At 42.8% G+C, this 27,057-nt stretch overlaps 1 protein-coding gene across 3 annotated transcripts in view; it reads right to left on the reverse strand.

Moving 5' to 3' along the window:
• Positions 1 to 27,057, reverse strand: part of SLC12A3 (solute carrier family 12 member 3) — a 42,811-nt gene that overhangs the window by 7,154 nt on the left and 8,600 nt on the right. For all 3 annotated transcript variants that reach the window (XM_034425458.3, XM_034425460.3, XM_034425462.3), the window contains exons 6-21: positions 26,379 to 26,489; positions 23,028 to 23,139; positions 21,879 to 22,009; positions 19,765 to 19,849; positions 18,520 to 18,674; positions 16,598 to 16,705; positions 14,482 to 14,605; positions 13,030 to 13,131; positions 12,174 to 12,329; positions 11,986 to 12,085; positions 11,009 to 11,120; positions 7,271 to 7,411; positions 4,428 to 4,534; positions 3,430 to 3,512; positions 1,991 to 2,059; positions 97 to 198 (exon numbers count right to left, since the gene is read on the reverse strand). In XM_034425458.3, the coding sequence (XP_034281349.1) occupies positions 97 to 198; positions 1,991 to 2,059; positions 3,430 to 3,512; positions 4,428 to 4,534; positions 7,271 to 7,411; positions 11,009 to 11,120; positions 11,986 to 12,085; positions 12,174 to 12,329; positions 13,030 to 13,131; positions 14,482 to 14,605; positions 16,598 to 16,705; positions 18,520 to 18,674; positions 19,765 to 19,849; positions 21,879 to 22,009; positions 23,028 to 23,139; positions 26,379 to 26,489 (1,798 nt within the window). The remainder of the gene's footprint in view (positions 1 to 96; positions 199 to 1,990; positions 2,060 to 3,429; positions 3,513 to 4,427; positions 4,535 to 7,270; positions 7,412 to 11,008; positions 11,121 to 11,985; positions 12,086 to 12,173; positions 12,330 to 13,029; positions 13,132 to 14,481; positions 14,606 to 16,597; positions 16,706 to 18,519; positions 18,675 to 19,764; positions 19,850 to 21,878; positions 22,010 to 23,027; positions 23,140 to 26,378; positions 26,490 to 27,057) is intronic.

A 27,057-nucleotide genomic window follows, 5' to 3' on the forward strand; every position in this document is an offset into this window, starting at 1 on the left:
AAAACCCAGGAAAAAAAAAGAAACAAGAGTCCATTTAGCAACCACAAGGCTCGTTTTCTTCTTGAGCCCTACGTGAGAAGGGGGAGCCAGCCTTACCTCCATCATCAAACAGCCAGTAGATATCAATAGTTTTCTTGCCTTGATCCATCTGGAAAATGGTGCTCGCCTGTTGTTCTGCTACTGAAGCATCAGGATCCACTAGGAAGGGGGAAAGAAGGGGGAGGAGAAGGGGAGTGGAGGGGAGGGGAGAAGAGGGGAGGGGAGGGCAGAAGGGGAGGGGAGAGGGCAGGGGAGAGGAGAGGAGGGAGAAGAGGGGAGGGAAGAGGGGAGAAGAGGGGAGGGGAGAAGGAGAGGGGAGAGGAGGGGAAAGGAGAGGGCAGAGGAGAAGAGAAAAGAAGAGAAGAGAAGAGAAGAAAAAAGAAGAGAAGAGAAGAGAAGAGAAGAGAAGAGAAGAGAAGAGAAGAGAAGAGAAGAGAAGAGATATAATCTCTTCCTATTATGTTATCAAAGCTGCAGCATAATTGCGAAGTTTCTTTCCTTTAAAATCAACCACCTCAAAAATGGGGCTCTTCTAGAGAACCAGCCTTTTCACCTCCAAATTCTCCCTTCCTTCCCTTCCCTTCTTCACCCATTTACTCCTTTCCCTTCTTTTCGTTCTTCACATAGAATAACAGAGTTAGAAGGGACCTTGGAGGTCATCTGGTCCAACCCCCTGCTTAAGCAGGAGGCCCTATATCTTTTCAAGACAAATATTCCTTTCTTCTTAAAAGCCCCCCCACAACTTCTGAATGCAGGGCATTCCACCAGTTGCTGATGGTTGAATGTTGAATTTCCCTTCCCTTCCCTTCCCTTCCCTTCCCTTCCCTTCCCTTCCCTTCCCTTCCCAGAAATAACAGGCAATCATTCCTCAGAGTTTCATTTATACGTTTCTTTTGCAAGTCCTAATCCCAACAGGTTGTCTTCTTTCTAACAATGCCCGTGTTATAATGGGATTGCAGAGGTTGAAAGCAGAATGAGTCCCAATTCAGCAAATGAGCCGAGGTGGCGCATGGTTAGAGTGCTGTACTGCAGCTACTTCAGCTGACTGCTAGTTCAGCAGATCAAATCTCACCGGCTCAAGGTTGACTCAGCCTTCCATCCTTCCGAGGTGGGTAAAATAACGACCCAGATTGTTGGGGGGCAATATGCTATTTAGTATACTGTCGATTGTTGTAAGCTGCCCAGAGTCCTCGGAGAGTGGGCGGCATAGAAGTATGATTAATAAAATAAATAAATAAAATAAATTCTCCTCAAAAATGAGAGGTCAGACTACTGCTTACACCCAAAGACGATTAAACCCATTCTGGTTTCTGAAGCATCCTTCAAGGCCTCACAATGACATTTCCTCTGACCACAGCTGCTAGCCAGAGAGATGTTGATAGCTGTTTAACAGATTAAGAGAGTTGGAAGGGACCTTTTAGGTCATCTAGTCCAACCCCCTGCCCAGCAGACCAGTGGTGAAATCCAAATTTTTTTACTACCAGTTCTGTGGGCATGGCTTGGTGGGCATGGTGTGGCTTGGTGGGTGTGGCTTGGTGGGCGTGGCAGGGGAAAGATATTGCAAAATCTCCATTCCCACCCTACTCTGGGGCCAGCCAGAGGTGGTATTTTCCGGTTGTCCAAATTACTCAAAATTTCCACTACCGGTTCTCCGAACTGCTCAAAATTTCTGCTACCGGTTCTCCAGAACCTGTCAGAACCTGGATTTCACCCCTGCAGCAGACCCTACCCCATTTTTGACAGATGGCACTCCAGTCTCTTCTTGAAGGCTTCCAGTGATGAAGCTCTCACAACTTCAGTTGTGTTTGACAGAAGAGCTTCTCGGCCCACTGACAGCCTTGTGCCTTTGTCTGTAAGACACGGTTAAGTCTCCTGCAAATCTACCCCATTTGGCAAATATCATATTTCGGTGTATTATGTGAACCTAGTCAAAAAGATTTTCAGAACTGACATGTGCCTGTTATGGCAGGTGCTTCACTGCTTTTCTGGGGAACTTCTGCTGGATCAAAAGCTGGATTAACTGGAGACAGAAAGGAGACAATAAACAAGACAAACTTATCATATTCTGGACAATGAACAGCTTCCCGCATTTATATGGCACATCGTCATAATGACGGTTGCTTTAACTAGGATTAGACTGTTGAGTGAACTGAGCCATTGTACTTTTTGCAAAAATGTATAGCTTAGCATGATGTGTACCCCCAAGATGTGTACCTAGTTAACTGTGATTTGATCACGAAGTTAAATTAAGTTTAGTTTAGTGCAGTGTAATGGAGTGTGGTCTGGATTCCCAGGAGGGAGGGGCTGTAGTCCAGAAGGCAGCTTGGAAAGTTGGAGTGGCAGAAAGAGGATTAGAATCTAAAGTCATGTAATAAATGAATCTATTAGTGATGGAAATAGTTGCTTTAGTGTGGCAAGTGTCTCTAGGTGAAGAAAAATACTCCCAAGTAACTCCACATGTCACTCTTGGTTCTTAGGGCCCGATGTGCAGTGTGTTACTCCAGCTGCACAGAATTAATGGATGCATTTAGCAAACTTTTGTTTATCTAAAGCAGTTGATTTAGATAAACAAGCTTTATCTAAACCAGTTGGTTTAGATCAACAAACTTAATATAAATCAAACTAACCACATTATGGCTTAGTGTTGGAGTTTCCCCCATGGGCCAGGAAGATATAATCAGGTTGAGGACATTTCCTTTGGTGTCCAGTAGGTTTTCTACCCACGCCATACAACTTTTTACATTAAAAAATAAATAAAAAGCAAAAACTTGCCGTAAATCAAAACATCATTTTCCTGCATTATCTTTATTTTCCAGATAAAGATATCTGCATCCACAAAAAAAGTCAGGATGCAGTGGTGAAATCCAATTTCTTTTTTACTACCGGTTCTGTGGGCGTGGCTTGGGAGGCGTGGTGTGGCTTGGTGGGCGTGGCAGAGGAAGGATACTGCAAAATCTCCATTCCCATCCCACTCCTGGGGGAAGGATATTGCAAAACCCCCATTCCCTCCCCATTCTGGGGTCAGCCAGAGGTGGTATTTGCCAGTTCTCTGAACTACTCAAAATTTCCACTACCGGTTCTCCAGAACCTGTCAGAACCTGCTGGATTTCACCCTTGGGATGGTGTCTGGAGATTTGCAGGTGACATCCTTCCTTTTTTTTTACATGCACAATACCGTTGCCTTTGCTAAAATTAGTGTGTAAGGTATTTTGATGGATTCGAAGTCTGAGTCCTTTGAACGCAATTTCTCTTACAAAGCAGCATAAAAATGAAGACATATAAATCTATAAAAGGGCCTCTTTCTAAGATACGTCTCTGCTTCTGCACTTAAATCAGTTCAAGCCCTCTTCCTTGCACAATCTCTGGAGAAGTTTTTCTGGTGGAACTCACTGTGAGCCTGCATGATCCGAGAAATGTTGAGTCCCTCCTTCACGCGCATCACGCATACTCCATATTTGAAGTCAAAAGCATCACTGGAATAGGGGGGGAAAAAGAAAAGCAAACTCAAATGTCTGCATGAGGGAGATTTTCAGAGGTGGACAACCTCGTATAGTATAGCACGAGTGAGTCCGTCTATCCCTAAATCTCTTTTCCCAAAGGAAGGCCATCCAACTCCTTTTTACTACAATGATGAGGTATTTTTCTCAAAAGAACAGTTGAAATATACTTCATTTCTATAGAGCACTGCACACCAGAACAACTAGACACCAGAACAGTGTTTTCCCAAATGCCATCACTTTGCTAAACAAATAATTCCCTCAACACTATCAAACTATTTACTAAGTCTGCATTACTATTAGTCTTCTCATCGTTCCTATCACCCATCTTCTCCCACTTATGACTGTATGACTGTAACTTTGTTGCTTGTATCCTTACAATTTATATTGATATTGATTGTTTCCTAGTATGAGTCGACTGCCTATTTGTACCCTATGACTATCATTAAATGTTGTACCTTATGATTGTTGACGAACGTATCTTTTCTGTTTTGTACACCGAGAACATATACACCAAAGACAAATTCCTTGTGTGTCCAATCACACTTGGCCAATAAAGAATTCTATTCTATTCTATTCTATTTTTAAAAAAAGAAAGCCAAATCTGCCCTTCTAACAGCATCTTCTCTCAATTTACTTATGTCAGAATGCATTGTGATTTCTTTAAAAAGCTGAAAAGTGTGATGCAATTTTTGGACAGATGCAAAATCCGCTCACTAAGTTTGAAGGGTGTGTGTTACTCCAGTAAGTCATCCAGAGAGGGAGGATGCAACCAAAGATAGTTGCAACTGATTCATGACATTTTCCTGAAGACTTCAAGACCTTTTGAGAAGACTAGATTTGAGAAGTCTGGCTTAGAAGGTTTTTAAGACAATGGCCAGTTGTACTTACTGCAGCATCCCAATATATTCTTCCACTGTCTGGGGATGTGCTGCCTGCCAGTTCTTCTTATATCCAAGTACCAGAACGTTGGGCTTCATTCTCCCAAGACCTGAGGCCTTTATCAAGAAAGAGATGGACTTTTAGACTAAAAATATTTTCTACATCAATTGTTACCAACCCTCCTGCATGAATAGAATAGAATAGAATAGAATAGAATAGAATAGAATAGAATAGAATAGAATAGAATAGAATGGAATGGAATGGAATGGAATGGAATGGAATGGAATGGAATGGAATGGAATGGAATGGAATGGAATAATGGAATAATGGAATAATGGAATAATGGAATAATGGAATAATGGAATAATGGAATAATGGAATAAGAATGGAGTGGAGTGGAATGGAATGGAATGGAATGGAATAATGGAATAAGAATGGAGTAGAGTAGAGTAGAATAGAGTAGAGTGGAGTGGAGTGGAGTGGAATAATGGAATAATGGAATAAGAATGGAGTGGAGTGGAGTGGAGTGGAGTGGAGTGGAGTGGAATGGAATAATGGAATAATGGAATAATGGAATAATGGAATAATGGAATAAGAGTGGAGTGGAGTAGAATGGAATGGAATAATGGAATAAGAGTGGAGTGGAGTGGAATGGAATGGAATGGAATGGAGTGGAGTGGAATGGAATGGAATAATGGAATAATGGAATAATGGAATAAGAGTGGAGTGGAGTGGAATGGAATGGAATGGAATAATGGAATAAGAGTGGAGTGAAGTGAAGTGGAGTGGAGTGGGGTGGGGTGGGGTGGGGTGGGATGGGATGGGATGGAAGAATGGAATAAGAATAGAATAGAATAGAATAGAATAGAATAGAATAGAATAGAATAGAATAGAATAGAATAGAATAGAATAGAATAGAATAGAATAGAATAGAATAGAGAAATTTTATTGTCACTTTAAATGTACACTAATCAGCATACATTAAAATGAAATTTCATTGCATTCAGCTCTCAGAGGAAAACCATTATGCAAATACCCACATACACCCACATATATGACACAGAGAAACATCACACTCTAGTTCAAATGTATACATGTACATGGCGGGGGAAAAAAGACTCCTGCGAATTTACAAGATGGGTGGCATAAGGAACAAACTAGTCCTGTGATAGATACTACTTCGAAACCTCCTTCCATTGCGGAGTAACACTTTACTTTCTATTCTATTCATAGGCTAGGAAGGAGTCCCTGCAGATTTTCCTCCACTAGTTGTTGCAAACTTTAGGGGGTGTTGCTCATCTCCATTTCAAGGCCATTGAACCAGCGCTGTCCAAAGACATTTCCGTGGTCAGTCTATAGGATTGGGTGGCTATAATAATTTTAAACAAAGGAACAAATAAATATTATTTATTTACAAGAAATACAAGAAACAATGGTTGGAAACTAATCAAGGGGTGAAGCAACCTGGAATTAAGGAGAAACTTCCTAACAGTGAGGACAATTAACCGGTGGAACAGCTGGCCTTCAGAAGTTATGGGCACTCCCCATCACTGGAGGTTTTTAAGAAGAGACTAGACAGTCACTTGTCTGAAATGGTATAGGACAAGTTCTCCTGCTTGAGTAGGGAGCTGGACTAGAAGACCTTCAAGGTCCCTTCCAGCTCTATTCTATTCTATTCTATTCTATTCTATTCTATTCTATTCTATTCTATTCTATTCTATTCTATTCTATTCTATTCTATTCTATTCCATTCCATTCCATTCCACTCCACTCCACTCCACTCCACTCCACTCTATTCTATTATTATTTCTATTCTGTTCAATTATATTATTTCTGTTCTATTCTATTTTCTATTCTATTCTATTTTTTCTGTTCTATACTATTTCTTTTCTATTCTATTCTATTCTACTCTATTATTATTTCTCTTCTATTCTGTTCTATTATGTTACTTCTGTTCTATTCTGTTCTATTTCTCTACTGTTTTCTATTCTATTCTATTTTTTCTGTTCTATTTTATTTCTTTTCTATTCTATTGTACTCTATTATTATTTCTATTCTGTTCTCTTCTACTATGTTATTTCTGTTCTATTCTATTCTATTCTATTCTATTCTATTCTATTCTATTCCATTCCATTCCATTCCATTCCATTCCATTCCATTCCATTCCACTCCACTCCACTCCACTCTATTCTATTATTATTTCTATTCTGTTCAATTATATTATTTCTGTTCTATTCTATTTTCTATTCTATTCTATTCTATTTTTTCTGTTCTATACTATTTCTTTTCTATTCTATTCTACTCTATTATTATTTCTCTTCTCTTCTGTTCTATTATGTTATTTCTGTTCTATTTTCTTTTTATTCTATTTTTTCTGTTCTGTTCTATTCTATTTACTTTCTATTTAATTTCTATTCTACTCTACTCTACTCTATTATTATTTCTATTCTGTTCGATTATATTATTTCTGTTCTATTCTGTTCTATTTCTCTACTGTTTTCTATTCTATTCTATTTTTTCTGTTCTATTTTATTTCTTTTCTATTCTATTGTACTCTATTATTATTTCTATTCTGTTCTCTTCTACTATGTTATTTCTGTTCTATTCTATTCTATTCTATTCTATTCTATTCTATTCTATTCTATTCTATTCTATTCTATTCTATTCTATTCTATTCTATTCGCTTAGCGGATAGTGCAAGCCCTGGTAGGAAGACCCAAGAATTACTATAGCTCATAAGAGCAAAGTTTTTTTTTAATAAAAAGCACATAAGAATTCCTCAAGCAAGCCAACTTCCAGTTCAGGTGGCCCTGGGTGTGATTAGCATTTCATTACTCCAAGGTTGATTTTACCTGCATAAGGACTTGTGCTCCAGTTCTCAAGTCCTCTGCTGAGATGCCTGTGTAGAAAGCTTTGACCTTTCGCTTGGTCAGCCATTTGACGTGGCCTTTGGAAGCAAGTCCCACTTCAGCATTCGCCTGTCTGGAGGGCCCCTGTGAGAAAGAAGCATAGGAAGGAGTCACAATGACAGGAAGACGGGAAGAAACGCAGAGTCCTCAGTGCTCTCTGAGCTTGGTTGTTTGCTTGCAGACTTTTACTACCGGTTCTGTGGGCGTAGTGTGGCTTGGTGGGTGTGGCTTGGTGGGCGTGGCAGGGGAAGTATACTGCAAAATCTGCATTCCCTCCCCACTCTGAAGCCAGCCAGAGGTGGTATTTGCCGGTTCTCTGAACTACTCAAAATTTCCGCTACCGGTTCTCCGAACTGCTCAAAATTTCCACTACCGGTTCTCCAAAACCTGTTAGAACCTGCTGGATTTCATCCCTGCCCGCAAACACACAACTGAGCCCTATTCTTTATGTACATGGTAAGAGCCACGGTGGTGCAGTGGTTAGAATGTAGTACTGCGGCTAATTCTGCTGATTGTCGGCTGCCAGCAGTTTGGTAGTTCGATCCTGACTGACTCAAGGTTGACTCAGCCTTCCATCCTTCCGAGGTGGGTAAAATGAGGACTCAGATTGTTGGGGGCCATAGGCTGACTCTGTAAACCGCTTAGAGAGGGCTGTAAAGCTCTGTGAAGCGGTATATAAGTCTAAATGCTATTGCTATTGCCCTTCGTTCGTTCGTTCGTTCGTTCGTTCCTTCCTTCCTTCCTTCCTTCCTTCCTTCCTTCCTTCCTTCCTTCCATCCATCCATCCATCCATCCATCCAGTATTGCAGGGTGATTCTGCCCACTGCCAACAGTTCAATCCTGACCAACTCAAGGTTGAGTCAGCCTTCCATCCTTCCGAGATGGGTAAAATGAGGATCCAGTTTGTTGTGGGCAAGAGGCTGACTCTGTAAACTGCTTAGAGAGGGCTGGAAAGCAGTGTGAAGTGGTATATAAATCTAAGTGCTATTGCTATTGCCCTTCCTTCCTTCCTTTCTTCCTTCCTTCCTTTCTTCCTTCCTTCCTCCCTCCCTCCCTCCCTCCCTTCCTTCCTTCCTTCCATCCATCCATCCATCCATCCATCCATCCATCCAGTATTGCAGGCTGATTCTGCCCACTGCCAACAGTTCAATCCTGACCAACTCAAGGTTGAGTCAGCCTTCCATCCCTCCGAAGTGGGTAAAATGAGGACCCAGATTGTTGGGGGCAAGAGGCTGACCCTCTCCGCTTAGAGAGGGCTGGAAAGCACTGTGAAGTGGTATATAAGTCTTAAGTGCTATTGCTCTTGCTACATCACACATAAAGTCCAACTATTAATTTCAGGGTTTCAAAACCCAGTTTAGTTGTTAGAAAACAGCCACGGTTTGTTAGGTGCTCCTACCAAGCTAAGCACTTAACGTAAAGTTTAAGCTGAACATGGTTTGAATTTGGTTTAGTGTTTTGCTTCAGCCCAGTAATTCTAATCTGTAAACCACCAATTCAGTCAGTAAGTTGTGACGTGGGCAATAAGTCTTTAAACAAACCATGGGCTTGATACATGCCATCGGAAATTATGGGAGCTTCATCACTTGAGACTTTCAAGAAGAGATTGGACTGCCATTTGTCAGAAATGGTGTAGGGTCTCCTGCTTGGGTTGCGGGGGGTTGGACTAGATGACCTATAAAGTCCCTTCCAACTCTGTTAATCTGTTAAACATTCTATGAACCCTGAGCACCGAGTCCAAGAACAAGAATCCATGTTTCATGGGCTTTGTTCATACAACACGCTTAAAAAGGTAGCCCAACATGCTAAGCTTGTTTAATAGTTAACCATAATAAGTTTAGAGGTGGCTAGTGGATTGTCTGTTTTTTATTATTATTATTACACAAGAAAATGGGTTTAAATAATTCTGAAGTTATATTAAGCAAATTGGGAAAAGGCAAACTTTTCTTCTACAAAAAGTTTTGATTTCTACAGCTCAACCTAGAAGTGTAGGCTCAGATTTCCTTTCCTGTTGAAACGAAGATTTATACGCCTCTCTTGGCTACTTGGTATTTTTTAAAAAGCACTTTGCTGGCCTAATTACAGAAAAGATTCAGACATTTACCTATTGAAATGGTCTTTTCCAAGAAGAAAAGAAAAAGAGAGATTGATTAATGGTGGAACATCTCCAGAGCAGCATGTCCTACGAAGATTGCATTTTCTCTTCTCCAAAAATTGTCTATTTTTATCCTGGCAATTCAGTTTGCAGATGAAAACCAATCTAGCAGTCATTCATTCATTCATTCATTCATTCATTCATTCTTGCTTAATTAGCTGGGGATTGTTCCAGAAGGACAATTGTTGAAAGCCAAGTGCTGGCTTTGTTATCACACTCCACAGACATCCTGTAAGTTCCTCTTGGCCTCTGCAGTAAACATGGAAGCTGAAGAGAAGTACTTGGGGCTGCTATATGTTTGACGATATGGTAGAAGGAGAGCTGTGTTAATCCTTTGCTGCCCCAGATCTGAAGTTCTGATAGCATTTTTTGCAAGCTAATTTTATGAAAAGGCACACATTTTCACAGCCAGACTCCTCCTGATTTTTTTTTTTTTATCATTGACTGTATAAATAGTGGAGGGGAAGATTTAGTTGGCTAGCAACCTGCCGTTTGCATAGCAAAGGATCTCGCTTGGAGGTAAGCCACCGAAGCTGCTGAAATAGACACTTGCCAGCCATTAAATCTGCTTTTTGTTACTTGGAGCCTGCTGAGCTGAAGGCTGCAGTTCCATTTCAGGTCCTTAGCAGAGGGAGCATTGTGTCCCAGCTGAGATTAAAGCTGATGTTTCCTGTCCTCATGAGCCAACATTCTCCCAAGAATGATGAAGGAGGGGGGAGAAGAGACAGAGGGAGAGGGAGGAGGAGGAGGAGGAGGAGGAGGAGGAGGAGGAGGAGGAGGAGGAGAAGAAGAAGAAGAAGAAGAAGAAGAAGAAGAAGAAGAAGAAGAAGAAGAAGAAGAAGAAGAAGAAGAAGAAGAAGAAGAAGAAGAAGAAGAAGAAGAAGAAGAAGAAGAAGAAGAAGAAGAGGAGGAGGAGGAGGAGGAGGAGGAGGAGGAGGAGGAGGAGGAGGAGAAGAAAAAGAAGAAGAAGAAGAAGAAGAAGAAGAAGAAGAAGAAGAAGAAGAAGAAGAAGAAGAAGAAGAAGAAGAAGAAGAAGAAGAAGAAGAAGAAGAAGAAGAAGAAGAAGAGGAGGAGGAGGAGGAGGAGGAGGAGGAGGAGGAGGAGGAGGAGGAGGAGGAGGAGGAGGAGAAGAAGAAGAAGAAGAAGAAGACAGACAATGTCTGATGTTTAATTAATGACTAATTAAATGTCTACAAGAAAAAAACAAGCTCAGAAAGCACCAAGGACTCCTTATTTCAACCCCAAGCTACAAATATTATCCTTTATTAGAGAGAGAAAGAGAGATGGATAGATGACAGAGAGAGAGAGAGAGAGAGAGAGAGAGAGAGAGAGAGAGAGAGAGAGAGAGAGAGAGATGATAGTTGGTTGGTTGGTTGGATGGATGGGTGATTGAATGAATGGATGGATGGATGGATGGATGAATGGATAGACACAGAAGAAATAGATAGGTAAACAATAGAAATTAGATAGATAAAGACAGCATAGACCTGCAATTTCTTAATTATCTGGTAGGAACAAATACTCACGATCAACACATTCCCACAGATCATCAGACTCAAATTTTTTGTAAAAGTTCCCACAAAATCGACCAGTGCTGGGCGGAAGTTAGGAGGACCAGTCAGGATGAGGCATTGAGGCCTGAAGATAGAACAAGGAGATCTTAGTACTTGACTATTTGCATGGAACCAGTCCACTCCTTCTGTGTGACTGCTGTTGGATTCCAGAAAGGACAAAAGAAGAACAATCACAACAAGCAGCTATCAATGGTGCACAAACGTCCAGGTTTTCATGGCTGAAGGGCAGGGCAGAAGCCCATCAACCTCCTTTTGCTCTTGCTTTGTCCTCCTTCATGACGTTGCATCTGAATTTGCATCATGGATCTTCCTGATGGATTGAACCACGAGCAAATCTGTAGCCAAACAATGGATGGGGAAAAAAATGGAGTTTGGAATTTCTACCAAGCACCAAGGTTCTTGGAGGGGAAAGCTGATTTTGGTAAACTTTTGCAGATCAGAGGAGGCCGGGGTGGAGTTCTCAGGGTTCGGTAGGGTTCAGGCGATCCTCTAGCCTATCGTTCGGCAAACCCCCAAATTCCACCCCTCCCACCCCACCCCTCCCACGAGTCTCCATTCATCATTCCAGGTAAGTGCAGGGGCTGCACGGAGGGCAAAAAATGGGCCTACCGGATGTTCCAGAAGTCTGTAAAAGGGCCTGTTTCCGGCCTCCAGAGGGCCTCCGGAGCCCAGGGGAAGCAGTTTTCACCCTCCCGGAGGCTCAAAAAAAGCCTCCGGAGCCTGGGGAGAGAGAAAATGCCCCTCCCCCAACCATGGTGTAGGCGGCCGACTAGGCCACACCCACCATGGCCATGCGCATCCAACAACAGAGCAGCAAGCCTGTAGCTAAAGGATCTGAAGCCCACCCCTGAGAGGAGGTATACTTACATGGCACCTGAACCTCACCGGCAAAGTCTCCCATTGAAACCCAGCGGCTTACAAAACCTTACCTGTAATTTTTAATATGGTCATCCACCTCATTGAGACTCAGAGAATAATTCAGGGCCATGTTATAGGAACCAGCTTGAACAGATGAGCCCCAGTTAACTCCTGGAAAGAAAAGTTACCTCAGATCAGTTCACTGTTCTATTGAGCAGTATTTTAATTTATTTATTTTTTTTAAATATGATCTGCATACCAGGCTTCTTGTAAAGAACGTATCCGAGCAAGAACACCACAATCCCAATAGCGATGAGGGCAGCCCACCAGGTTAGCAGGAACATGATAACGACAGAAACGATGGCCCCAAACAGAGCTGCCCACTTGCTATAATATCTAAAGGAGGGTCTCCAACCTGAAAGGGAGAAAAATACTTGATATGAGTCAGTAGTGGTATCCACTTACCTTCGCTACTGGTTCGCATCATCCGTGATGATATTCGGGCGGATAAGCAGAACCTCCTGCCACCGGCGCTACCAGTTTGCCCGAACCGGGTAGACCCGGTAAAATCCCACCACTGATATGAGTCCATTCATAAGGCACTTCCAAACAACTCTTCAAATACTCTAAATAGCAATAGCACTTAGACTTATATACCAGTCCACAGTGCTTTCCAGCCCTCTCTAAGCAGTTTACAGAGTCAGCTTCTTGCCCCTAACAATCTGGGTCCTTATTTTACCAACCTTGAAAGGATGGAAGGCCAAGTCAACCTTGAGCCAGTCAAGATCGAACTGTTGGCTGTGGACAGAGTTAACCTGTAATGCTGCCTTCTAACCACTATGCCACCGTGGCTCTTTATTATACCCTTTCTTTGCCTTTTTTGCAGAGTGATGATTGGTCAGCATACGTAATGGTATGAGGGAATGACTTTAGATGGTGGGAAAAGAACAATTAGATAAGGGAGGGAAGAGCCCCCAGCAGCATAGCAAGCAGAGAAAGGAATTCAGAAAGGATCCCCCCCTAAATTAATGTTTCCTGGAAGGAAACTTCTGAAGCTCTTGAACCCAACTTGGTGGGTGATCTTTGATGCTAAGCCATGGGATGAAAATCCTCACCTGGCGAGTTGGTGATGGAGGCATGGAAACAGCTGAAATTGATGAGCGCGTAAGAGCAGAGAAAGAAATTGGAGATGATGGGAGCGATGGCATTCAGTTCCGCTGCGGAGAAGGCGAAAAGAGAGATGGTGTGTTTATTTGGGCCTATTGTTCCAAACACAGAAATTTGGCAATAAAAAAAAACAACAGAGGGATTTTAGCACAGAAGTTGCAGCTTAGGGATAGAGATGCGGTAGAATTTTATCTGTCTGCAATTTTAGGTTGACGGATTGACATTTCCTGGGCTAACACCAACACTGGAACCTAGTTATTCTTTGGCATACAAAGTCATGGATCGGATCTTCTACCTGTCAATTATTAAAAATGGTGTATAATTGGTAATTCTTTGTACTTTCTTTCCAAATGCAGGTAGACCTCGACTTACAACAGTTCATAGAGTGACAGTTCAAAGTTACAACGGCACCGAAAAAAAGTGACGTATGACTGTTTTTCACCGTTACAACCTTTGTAGCGTCTCCAGGATCATACAATCACAACTCAGACGCTTGGCAACTGGTTCATATTTATGACGATTGCCATGTTCCCAGTGTCACGTGATCCCCTCTGGCAACCTTCGGACAAGCAAAGTCAACGGGGAAGCCAGATTCGCTTAGCAACCGGGTGACTAACTTATCAACTGCAGTGATTCGTTTAACAACGGTGGCAAGAAAGGTCGTAAAATGGGGCAAACCTCACTTAACAAACATCTCACTTAAACACAGAAATGTTGGGCTCAATTGTGGTCATAGGTCAAGGACTACCTGTAGGCGGTTGGCATTGTCCAGAAGTGATATTCTATGAAAATTTGTCTCTGGGCCTTTGAATTACAGACAGGTCTCACTTAGTGACTGCCTTGTTTGGTTTACTATTTTTTTCCTCTCTCAATAAGGTAAAGGTACAAATATGCTAGTCGTTCCCAACTCTAGGGGGCGGTGCCCATCTCTGTTTCAAAGCCGAAGAGCCAGCGCTGTCCGAAGACGTCTCCGTGGTCATGTGGCCGGCATGACTCAATGCCAAAGGCGCACAGAATGCTGTTACCTTCCCACCAAAGGTGGTCCCTATTTTTCTACTTGCATTTTTTACCTGCTTTCAAACTGCTAGGTTGGCAGAAGCTGGGGCAAGTCATGGGAGCTCACTCCATTACACGGCACTAGGGATTCGAACCGCTGAACTGCCGACCTTTCGATTGACAAGCTCCGCGTCTTAGCCGTTGAACCATTTAGCCATGAGCGTCTTAGCCACTGAGGCTCTCTCAATAAATCTTGCTAAAAAGTACTCTGAGAACTGTGCTTAAGAATGAAACATTTTATTTCAGACAACTGTCAAAGGAACAGATACCTCCTCTTTGGTTAGCAAAATCCCCTGAGAGCAAGACCAGATTCTTTGCATGAAGAACCTCTTTGCCAATCTTACCAATCAGAATGAAGCCAACCGCAATGAGGTACGTCAGCAGGTAACCCCTGATGGGTTCGTTATTTTTTCCGTAGCCCTTTCCAAAAAAGCCAATGGCCGGGTAGAGTTCATCCTTACAAAGACACTGTTGGGAAAGCAGAGTGACAGTTCATGCCAGCTTCTCAAGGGCTCATAAATTCCCACAAAAGATTAAGACTTTCCTTGCAGGAAAAGTTCATCGTCCGAAGCTGAGGGAAGGAAAGGTTGGCGTTTTCTCAATAAAAGATAAAGGTTCCCCTTGCACATATGTGCTAGTCGTTCCCGACTCTAGGGGGCGGTGCTCATCTCCGGTTCAAAGCCGAAGAGCCAGCGCTGTCCGAAGACGTCTCCGTGGTCATGTGGCGGACATGACTCAACACCAAAGGCGCTGTTACCTTCCCACCAAAGGTGGTCCCTATTTTTCTACTTGCATTTTTTACGTGCTTTCGAACTGCTAGGTTGGCAGAAGCTGGGACAAGGAACGGGAGCTCACCCCATTACGAGGTACTAGGGATTCGAACCGCTGAGCTGCCGACTTTTCGATTGACAAGCTCCGTGTCTTAGCCACTGAGTCATAGATATGCTCATAGATTCCCACAAAAAATTAAGACTTTCCATGCACAAAAAGTTCATCATCCAAGGCTCAAGGAAGGAAAGGTTGGCGTTTTCTCAATAGCAACACCCAAATCTGACACTGAGCTTCCTTGTTTTCTTGCAGATATTTCATTGCCCGAATGAATGAATGAATGAATGAAACATCTGCAAGAAAGAAAGAAAGCTCAGGGAGCATCAAGGACCCCTCATTTCAACCCTGACCTACAAATATTCTCCTTTATTGGATAGCACACTAAATGTATGCCATGTGCCTTCAACTGTATATCAGAATCTGGGCTAAATGGTAAACTCATAGCTTATCTCTCTAGCTTTCGATCAAGTCTCTTTTTAGATGAAATATATGTCAATAGCATTGTCTTAATGCCTATTGGCTGGTCTCTATTTTTCTATATTGCTATATTCTATTAGCAAACAGGAAATAACTTTTCCAGTCAGTAAAGCAAAAATTAAACCAACAACATCAGCAGAGGTTGGGTCCAAAAAGAAATGTTTTAATTTACTTTTTGGAGGCCTTCAAACCCACCCTTCATTCCTGGCCATCACCTGACGGCCTGGATTGCAACATTAAGCTTCCTATAGGAGACACACATCCTAGAAATATTTATTTACAAAACCCCGAAGCAGAGCAATCAATTCCTAGAATAGCCGATATAATCCAATTTGTCTCTGCATGTTCATCTAAAGGAAATTATTCTTTCCCTGCTGTTTTTTTCCTTGATGGTCCTATGTCAATTCTGTCGTATTCTTATGTCAAAATTCAGATTGTAAATTTTCAGACAGCTGTTTGTTTGTTTATTTGTTGGTTTGTTGCTCAGGTTCTTCTGAGAAGCCACCTCAGAAAACAATAGCCAGATGACTGTGGCTGATCTCAGAAGCTAAGTAAGGTCAACTGGGGTTATCATTTGGATGGGTCAATCTCAGAAGTCTAATGCTGCAGGGGGGGGGGAATCTGGCAAACCACTTATGTACTGTTCCCAATGTCCCTGAGAACAATCAACCCATGGAACAAAAGTTGCCTTCGGAAGTTGTGGAAGCTTCATCACTTGAGACTTCCAAGAAGAGACTGGACTGCCATTTGTCAGAAATGGTGTAGGGTCTCCTGCTTGAGCAGGGGGTTGGACTAGATGACCTATAGGGTCCCTTCCAACTCTGTTAATCTGTTAATCATCGTAGCAGTTCTTCTACACACCAAGAGGTGAGCCTGACTTGGAAGCACTTTCACCTTTACTCTGAGAAACTCTGACTGCAGTGACCAGAAAATTGTGTCCATCTTCTTCAAGTTCATGTTGCCCAAAAGGTGGGACTACACCTCCCATCATTATAGTCACCCAAAACATGGGTGGATAATTGAGGATGATAGGAACGTGGTGGCCACATTCGACCCTTCCAGCTTTAGTATTCTCTGAACAAAACAGAAACCTGACACCGGACACAGATGGGAGAGTCTTATTGTCTTCTTCGACAGATCAATAATGCATCTCACCTGGAAGACTTTGGGAGCTGAGACGAGGCACGCCAAAGCAGAAGAGAGGGTGGCCCCAAAAATCCCAGCTGTGATGAGAGGGGCAAAGCCAGAAACCATGCTCATGGTCTGCAGGACAAGAAAACAGGTAGACAATTTGAACTGAAATGTGGATCGTGCATGTAGATGAAGACGTTGTGTCTATTGTGGTCCGCCAGCTACCTGTGGAGCTGGCAGCGAAGTCGGACAGTGAGGAGGCTGGGGAGGACAATGAGCCAGTCCTGGAGTCAGGGGAAGGCCCAGACAAGGGCTCTGCATCGGAGGCAGAGATGGGGCCAGGGCCATCGGGGAGTGAGGTGCAGACTCCGGAGCCTCCAGAGGCTGACAGTAGAGAGGCAGAGGAACAGGAGGAGCCTGTTCCTAATGCATGCATGCGAAGAGCTGCCAGAAGGCAAGAGCAGCTAAAGCAAAAAGGACGACAAAGGAGTAAGGCCAGGAGATGATTGGCCCCTCCCAGAAGGCTTAAAAGAGCAGCAACGGCTCTTGGGATCTTTGTAGGAAAGCAATGTTGCTACATTTGTTTATTGTCAGCGTCTCTTGCTTCTGAACTTTTGCCAAGAAAAGACAAAGGTTTGTGATAAGGCCGAAGGACTATTTATGAAGAATTTGTTTTAACAACTGCAGTGGTTCGCTTAACAACTGTGACAAAAAAGGTCGAAAAATGGGGCAAAACTCACTTAACAACTGTCTTGCTTTAGCAACATTGGACTCTATTCAGTACAAGACTACCTGTACTGAAATGTTCAAAAGTATTCAGCCAACGCATTTGGAGCTATCTGAAGATTTCACTACCAAATGAGTAGCCTCGGATAAAGTTTGGAAAAGTTGCATGAAAAAAAAGAGGCCTACATTTGATTCCCATCAGGGTTTAAATGCAATATATGCATTTAAATGCAACTTCTCTTCCTCCTGAACAGTGGTAAGTGAACACCTCTAGTAGTGGGGAAACAGTAGTAATGTTAGGCGCAAAGGATCAGGACCAGTGGTGGGATTCAGCCAGTTCGCACCACTTCGGGAGAACCGGTTGTTAACTTTCTGAGCAGTTTGGCAAACTGGGTGTTGGAAGAAATCATTAGGGGAGAGAACCGGTTGTCAAATTATTTGAATCCCACGACTGATCAGGACGATAGGTTATGTTGCAGCACAGAGGTTTTATTCAAGCCGAAACACAAAAATCTACTCAGTTAAAGTTCAGTACTAAATTGGTGCCAGATAAGGGGTCAACGGGATTCAAGAGAGGTTGGATTTTAGACTGTTTGTTGCAAAGTAAGGATTCTAAGCTAATGACACACTTACCTCCTCCTCCTCCCCACCTCCCCCACAGCTCTGCCTGCTCATCTCCTACAAGTAGTAGATTTCACTCCTCAGAATGGAGTTGAACTAGGTCAGAGGTCAGCAACCTGTGGCTCTGGAGCCGCATGTGGCTCTTTCATTCCTCTGCTGTGGCTCCCTGTCATCGGTCGGCTCCACAATTGATAGGGCTTTCGGTTAGGGCAGGTAGAGGAAAAAGGATGCTGTGCTAGGAGGAGGCTCTATGGTGGGGGAAACTGGATTTCCGGTCAGCAGAGGAAAAAGGATGCTGCACTAGGAGGAGGAGACTCTATGGTGGGGGAACTGGACTTCCGGTCAGCAGAGGAAAAAGCGCTGCACTAGGAGGAGACTCTATGGTGGGGGAACTGGACTTCTAGTCAGCAGAGGAAAAAGGACGCTGCACTAGGAGGAGACTCTATGGTAGGGGAACTGGACTTCCGGTCGGCTCCAGAATTGAAGGGGGGGGCCTTCCGGTTAAGACCTTTGTGGCTCTTTGAGTGTTTAAGGTTGCCGACACCTGAACTAGGTGAACTCCTTCCAACTGTCACACTCTACAATTTACAATCCTATACCTGATAATAATTGATGAGCCCATATCGACAGCTGTGGCTCTGAGCACACTCTGTGAAGTTCCAGCCGTAGCCACAAGCAATGCCTTCACAACCCATGGAACCAGCGAGGACAGTATCATTAATGCTCCCGGAGGCATCACGGACAACGCAAGAACCTAGGAAGAACCATCAAGGTTAATTTCTTACTTCTTTTCCATTCCGTTTTCTTTTTTCCAATGAAGACCCTAACCCTAAATCTTTTATGAAGATCTCTGCAGCTTTGAGCATTGCAGCTTTCACATCAGCTAGTACTGAAAACCCAAAGAGGCAGAAAACAATGGGAAAAAATGTGCGTGGGATTTCCCATCGTCTTCTCTCTGGTTGCCCTCTGTGAAAATGCCGTGAAGCATTTTTAGCTTTTTCAAAGACATTTAGAACCAAGTCCACGGGAGATCAGGACATACGGGAGGGGAAAAGACAGAAATTAGAATGTTTACATTCTAAACATGTTTACCCAAAAGTAGACAACACCGTATGCAAGACATAGTTGTGCATGGTGCAACAACTGGATTGAAATGCAAAAGTCCGCACTTAGCTTTCATCATTTTGAGAGCCTAGAATTCAACCTGAAAACATCGGTGTGTCTAAATACTTCTACATTCTGCTCATGTGTCCTCTTAAGACTTCTTTATTTCATCAAGCTGGCCTGGCCTAAATCCTCTCCCCTTTTTAAATGTAAATTTTAATTTGTTTTAAATTATGGGGTATTTTAAATTTAGCCAAATTATTTAATTCGTTTTTATTTGATTTTAAATTTTTGTATTTATGTGTTTTTATCTTGCGGCTGTTCACCACCCTGAGTCCTTCGGGAGGAGGGCGGTATAGAAATTTAATAAAATAAAATAAATAAATAAATAGGAGTGTAACAGTGGTGGGTTGCCCCCGGTTTGGACCGGTTCTATAGAACCGGTAGTAAAACAGGTGGGAGGCTCTGCCCACCAACCTCGACATCATCAGGATGCATGTGCAGAAGAGCGCACATGCGGTCCCGCTGCGAACCGGTAGTAAAGGTAAGTAGAACTCACCCCTGGAGGGTAACCAAAGGGAGACCTCTCATAGCCTTATTCCTACCTTCTGTCCCTGGCCCCATCTTGAGTTAGAAAAATTACAAAAATTTGTGTGATAAATTCTTTGTGTGCTAAACTGAATTCACACACACACAAATTTTATCCTAATATGTGTAGTTGTATCTATCCGTAAACATACCAATTGTAGCCGAAAGAACCAGATATGACACGGTTGTCCAAAAAATAGCCATGAGGGTTCCTTTAGGAATTGCCACAGCAGGATCCTGGCCAAGGGAAACAAATGATAATGTGACAATTATCAGATTGATGGTTGGTCTAGTATTAATCTTGATGTTAATCCAGGGGTGAAATGCTCCTGGTTCAGACCGGATCGCCCTATCCGAGAGCGATGGTGGCGAGTGGTTCGGAGAACCGGTAGCAAAAATCCCTGCGCCTCCCCCGCCCACCCCACCCCCCCGTGCCCACGTGATCATCAGAGGCTTTTTTAAAAAAACTTTTAAAAGCATTTTTTCTACAACCCCTTCAGCTTTTAAAAGTAAAAAAAAAAAGCCTCTGACGATCAGGCAACTCAGCTGGGATCGTCAGAGCCTTTTAAAAGCATTTTTTTTTTTTTTGCAACCTCTTCGGCTGAAGAGGTTGTAGAAAAAATGCTCTTAAACGTAAAAAAAAAAAAAAGTCTCTGACAATCAGGCAACTCAGCTGGGATCGTCAGAGCCTTTTAAAAGCATTTTTTTAACAACCTCTTTGAGGTTGTAGAAAAAATGCTTTTAAAAGAAAAAAAAGCCTCTGACGATCACAGCTGAGAAGCGCGATCGTCAGAGGCTTTTTTTTTTTACTTTTAAAAGCAATGCTTTTAAAAGTAAAAAAAAATATTGCGCCCCACAGCTGATCACCCCCCCTCGTGCTCTGTTCTACTTACCGCACACCTCCTTTTGACGTGCACTGTGTGCGCACACCTCACATTTGGTACGTGGTGCGCACTGCGCATGCACAACCAACAAACCGGTCGTAAACCGGTTCAGATTTCACCACTGTGTTAATCCCTGTTTATCTGGGAGTTGATTGCTAGTGAGGAGATGTTTTGATCTTTTTGTTTCCTTTTTTTTTTTTTTGGCTTTTTGGTTGTCCCTTTTGAATGATATGTAGATGTTGTTTATCGCTATGTGCGTGTTGATGGCCAATTTGTCTGAATGCCAGGCACCTTCAGGTAACCATCAAGCAGTAAACAGTACCCCAATCAAGGAACTAGCAAATCAGACAAACAACAATCAAGCAGTAAACAACAGTCTAAATCAAGGAACTGCCAAGAAGAAAACAACATGCCAATACTGAAAGGGCAAGCTACTGTATATAAACAGAGATGAAACACCACCCCTTCTAGCACTGCTAAGGTTACCTAGCTGGATAATGAGATGTCTGTAAGAATACAACCAAGCTCAAAGAGCATCAAGGATTCCTGTTCTGTCCCCGTCTCACACACACACACAAACAGACAGCCAGGGGTTAAATAAACTGGCAGACAACCAATTCTTCCGATAAGACGCTTGGCAGCAACCCAGTAGCTGCTTGCCAAGAACTTTTACTCAATAAACAAAATACACACAGTCAAGAATTATCCAGTTCGTAAAATAAATCCAAGGCCGATAATGTTGTTTCCAAAGATGCAATGTGACTCGATAGTAGTTAGTTTTGTCCGTCACAGAGTCTGAATGGCCACCTCACCCCCTTTTATACCCTGTGGGGTGTGGTCCAGTGACTCAGCCTAATCTCTGGCACACCTTTTCTTCTGTTGCGTGCGCTTATCTCTGCAACGTTGCCGGGGATCCAGCCAAGACTCATTACCCTCATCACTGTCCACCTGTGGCTGCGTGGACGTAGTTGGCCCTGGCCCTATCTCCTGCCCTTCGGCGGACACCAGAGGCATTGCCAGAGAGGAGGGTCCTGGAGAGGGAGGCCTTGCCAACTCCTCTCCTTCACTCTCGGAGTCCTCTCCTGCCGATGACACAGACTCAGGTAACGGAGCCACAACAGATTCCATAGGTTTCAAATCCTTGACAGGCTCAAAGCAAATAAGTCTTAGTTCTCCTAAAATGAGACAGCCCTAATTAATTAATGGCTCCATTCATTTCTAGGAGACCTCACCAGTTATGGTGGCATGAGACACTTGACATTTTCTGCCTTGAGAGTTTGCATGCAAACATTGAGACGCATAGATGACACCCATTAATCCAAGGTGTCTCACCTGGCCAGGTACCCCTTCTCCTCCCTGTGGCCCCAGCCAACCAGGCCTACCTTCAAATCACCTGAAATGTTGGCTCCTGCCAAGATGCCAGTGGCTGATGGGAAGAAGATGGAAAACAAACCGAAGAAGCTGCCATCAGGTCCCCGCCAGCTGGGAACAAAGTTCTGAGCAAAAATGTTGGCTGAAGGAGAAAAAAAATTGGAATATTCGGGTTTATAAAGTTATGCTTGAACTTAGGGAAGTGCACGGAAGGAAGTGGGATAGTCATATCCATGCAATCAAAGTCTTGTTTCTTGGACACATAAAATGAAGGGACACAGCTTCCATCATCTATTTGGGACTGCCGTCTTGATTATTTTGAACCTCCCTATGTTGTGCCTGCTTGCACTCCTTTTTTTTTTTTTAATTTGATTTATATGCCGCCCTTCTCCGGAGACTCAGGGCGGCTTACAATGCGTTAAGCAATAGCCTTCATCCTTTTGTATATTTATACAAAGTCAGCTTATTGCCCCCACAAACTGGGTCCTCAATTTACCTACCTTAGAAAGGATGGAAGGCTGAGTCAACCTTGAGCCTGGTGAGATTTCAACTTACAGTAATTGCAGACAGCTGGTGTTAATCACAATGCTATCAGTCTTTTAAAGCGATGTTTCTCAGCCCTGGCAATTTTAAGACATGTGGACTTCAACTCCCAGAGTTCCAATGCCAATATGGCTGACTATTGAATTCTGGGAGTTGAAGTCCACATGTCTTAAAGTTGCTACGGTTGAGAAGTAAATGTGGACTTCAACTCCCAGAATCCCTCAGGCAACATGTCTGGCCGTTGAATTCTGGGAGTTCAAATCTACATGTCTTACAAGTTGCTACGGTTGAGAAATAAACGTGGACTTCAATTCCCAGAATCCCTCAGGCAACACAGCTGACTGTTGAATTATGGGCATTGAAGTCCACATGTCTCAAAATTGCCAAGATTGAGAAACACTGTTCTAAAGTATTATTTATTCAGCCATCAAAAATAGCAGTTCTGAAATAAAAAGTTGTCCTAGAAGTCTGGTCCAAAACCTGGGAAAGGAGTTGCTAATTAGAACATGCCTCTCCATCCCCATCCGCTTCTTCTCATTCCACCCCTTGCACCAAATCAAAGGGTCCTGGAGCTGTTCAGCTGCAAACTGCCCCTTCTTCACGTCTCTCCCGCTCACCTCGGTAGCTGAAAAATCCTTTCGCCTGCTTCTCCTCAGTGGCTGGCATAACCGTCCCCACCAGGTAGTTAATGAAGGAAATCATGATCACCACGAAAAAGAGAACTTGAGCCTTGCAAAACCAAGCAAACAATACATGAAGGGCAGTTTGAAGAGTTTAGATCAGGGGTCAGCAACCTTAAACCCTCAAAGAGCCACAAAAGTCCTAACCGGAAGTCCCCATTCAATTCTGGAGCCGACCAGAAGTCCGGTTCCCCCACCGCACTCCTCCTAGTGTAGTGTCCTTTTTTCCTCTACCTGTCTTAACCAAAAGCCCTATCAATTGTGGAGTCGACCGGAAAACCCTCCCTTTGCCATAGAGTCTTCTCCTGGCACACCATGCTTCCCACCTCCCTAACTGGAAGCTCCTCTCAAAATTGTGGCGCCGACCAGCAACAGGGAGCCGCAGTAGAGAGATGAAAGAGCCACATGCGGCTCCAGAGCCGTGGGTTGCTGACCTCTGGTTTAGATCAATCTTCCCAGATCTGGTCTCCTTCGTACAGCCAAGTCCATCATGGCCAGTTTAGATTTCAGCTCCCCTCCCCCAATACAGTACTCCCTCTGGATATTGGACTAGAAACCCCATCATGCCCAGCCTAAGTGATCATGTAGGTTTGTTTGATGAAAGGACTCCTTCTCCCCATCCTCTTGGGGCTTCTTCAAAAATGTTGGCCATCCCTTTCCAACGTGATAGCTAATTTTTTCCCACCTTGATACCCTATTCATTTCTAAACTTCCATCCTCCTCAGCCAGCATGACAAAAGGACTTTCTTATCTTGGGTTTACTTAACTCAGGTGTCAGACTTCGATGCTATCTCAAAATAAATGAATTTCCAAACTGCCAATCTTTAAGGAAATCTTTTCTTTAATTGAGCATAGCCACCGGATCATGACTCGATGCGGACAAGACTGACCTTTTGCCCCCCAATCCCTCCCTTTCCGATCCCCAAATATCTGCTTCTCATTGGCTATCTTCCAAGTCATTCTTCAGATTTCTTGTCACGTCATTTCCCAGGAATGTCTCCCCCCTTCATTTCCACGACAACCGGACATCAAAGGGATTTAGCAGGCAGAAGTTCAGAGCTTCTCTCTCTCTCTCTCTCTCTCTCTCTCTCTCTCTCTCTCTCTCTCTCTCTCTCTCTCTCTCTCTCTCTCTCTCTCTCTCTCTCTCTGCCAGTGAAACGTTGACAAAAGGGAAAGGAGCTGGTGGGGCGGAGAATTGGATTGCTCCAGTTTGGGGTGTGGGAATTTTGTTCTAAAGCTAGAATGGGTGACAAAGTCAAAGTCTCCCCCAACTACTCTTCAGTAACCAACTTTCTCCAATCTAGATATGATTGGGGTGTAATTCCCCAAATCCTTTGGCACTTTTGGCCAACACGCCTGAAGGATACCTAGCTATGAAAACAGAATCTGCCTTCCACTGATTTTTGAAAAGCTATTTGCAAGATCTCAGTTCAGATTTCCACTCAGAGTAAGTTCCTTCTCTCCAGTTTGTAGCATCTGGGAAAGGGAGAGAAGGTAGGGGGTTCTAAAAGGGGTTGAATATCCACAGCAGCGAGGATTATATTTGCACAATACTGGAAAAATGAAGATATACCGCAAGATGAAGGGACAGTCAAGAAGATAACTAGTTTGTGCAAAAATGGATAGATTGACATTGAAAATTAAACAGAAAGAAGATGTAGAATATGATCAAACATGGAATTGAGTTTATCAATGGTTGGAAAAAAGGAGATGGGGATTAAGAATGTAAATTTGTATTGTATTTTATTGTTATTGGGTTAAAATCTGAATATGGTTAGAGAAAATGACACAACAACATATTGATTTGAAACCTGAACTATTCCTATTGGGTATCTTACCAGAGAAATATAGTAAAGAAAATATATACTTGATTATACATATTATAACTGCAGCAAAGATTGTATTTGCACAAAATTGTAAAGCAGAGAAAATCCCTACAGAGGGAGAAGCCCACTGCGCTGAGGTGGCGCAGTGGTTAGAGTGCAGTACTGCAGCTACTTCAGCTGACTGCTAGTTCAGCAGATCAGTGGATCAAATCTCACTGGCTCAAGGTTGACTCAGCCTTCCATCCTTCCGAGGTGGGTAAAATGAGGACCCGGATTGTTGGGGGGCTATATGCTATTTAGTATACTGTCTGGTGTAAGCCGCCTAGAGTCCTCGGAGAGTGGGCGGCATAGAAATATGACTAATAAAATAAATAAAATAATAAATAAAGTAATTAAGAAAATATTGGAATGTGCAGAAATGAATAGAGTAACATTGGCAATTTAAAAAAAAAGAAGAATCGGAGTATTTTAAGGTATGGGGGCAATTTTATCAATTAGAGAAGAGTTATACATGAAAATTAATATAATTAAAAATTTTTGGGAAAAAATAAAGAATTGAATGAAGATGTAAAAGTAAGATAGAAATGTAGTAAGAAAAATGGGGAGAAAGGAGGCATAAAATGAATTAATATAAACGTAAGAAATTTGGAAAGAAGGTTGTAATAAATGAAATTAATATATAAAGATATGATAGAAATATAGTAAGAAAATGATGGAGGAGGAAGTAGAGGATACAAAATATGTACTCAGATGACACACTGAATGATTAATGGTGCATTGTTTGTTTGCTTGTTTGGTTGTTTGGTTAAAAAATAAAAAAAATCTTTTTACTAAAAAAAAGAATGTAAATTTGTATTGTTAAGCAAATTAAATACCCAGACAACCCGATGTTTATTAAGCACTAAGAAATGTATTCAGTGGTGGGTTTCAATTTTTTTTACTCCTGGTTCTGTGGGCGTGGCTTGGTGGGCATGGTGTGGCTTGGTGGGTGTGGCTTGGTGAGCATAGCAAGGGAAGGATACTGTAAAATCTCCATTCCCCCCCCCCACTCCTGGGGGAAGGATATTGCAAAATCTCCATTTCCTCCCAATCAGCTGGGACTTGGGAGTTAGAGAATAGATGGAGTCAGAATTTTTACTACCGGTTCTCCGAACTACTCAAAATTTCCGCTACCAGTTCTCCAGAACTGGTCAGAACCTGCTGAAACCCACCTCTGAATGTATTGAATAGAAAATCCATTTTAAAAAAAGAAATAAATAAAAAGTGTTGAATATCCAGAGGTCCACTTCCCAGTTTCAGTGGAGTTGGCCTTGCTCATTCCTGACCAACAACTCAGTCATGATGGCCAAGATGGCCCACCATCTAAGGTTTATGAGATGTGTAGACCGTGGAAAGACATAATTCCCACCATGGAAGATACTTCCTCCCAAATCAGCCCAATCTTCCCCAATAACGCACTTACCTTGGCTTCCCACTCCATCCCAGCCAAGGATACTCCAAGCAACACTGTCACGGTGACAACCCCAATGATGCGGATGTCGTTGGTAGGGTCCACCATGCTTGAGTTATATTCCTTTGGAGAGAAAACCCCAACCCTCAGTCAACTGCAAATTTCCTGGATTGGGCCAAAGGACTGTCCACCACCCTACAGATGGAACTCAAGATTAAAAAATAAGAAAGAAAGAAAAAGGGCCTGATAGATTCCTAGCAAGTCCAGGTGAACAGAGTTGAAAAGCTCCGAAGGGCTCATTAGAGGAACAGATGTTTCAGTTTCCATAACTCTTAGAAGCCAGAAGCTTTCTTTGAACCCTGAGAAATAATAATCTAGGAAGAAGCTCAGGTTGGCCACTTCCTGACTTTAAGAATAGAATAGAATAGAATAGAATAGAATAGAATAGAATAGAATAGAATAGAATAGAATAGAATAGAATAGAATAGAATAGAATAAATAACAGAGTTGGAAGGGACCTTGGAGGTCTTCTAGTCCAACCCTCTGCTTAGGCAGGAAACCCTACACCACTTCAGACAAATGTTTATCCAACATCTTCTTTCAAACTTCCAGTGTTGGAGCATTCACAACTTCTGGAGGCAAGTTGTTCCATGGATTAATTGTTCTAACTGTCAGAAAATTCCTCCTTAGT

The sequence above is a fragment of the Pantherophis guttatus genome, chromosome 11 (genome assembly GCF_059756535.1).
Source record: "Pantherophis guttatus breed Tessera chromosome 11, ASM5975653v1, whole genome shotgun sequence".
NCBI lineage: Eukaryota > Metazoa > Chordata > Lepidosauria > Squamata > Colubridae > Pantherophis > Pantherophis guttatus.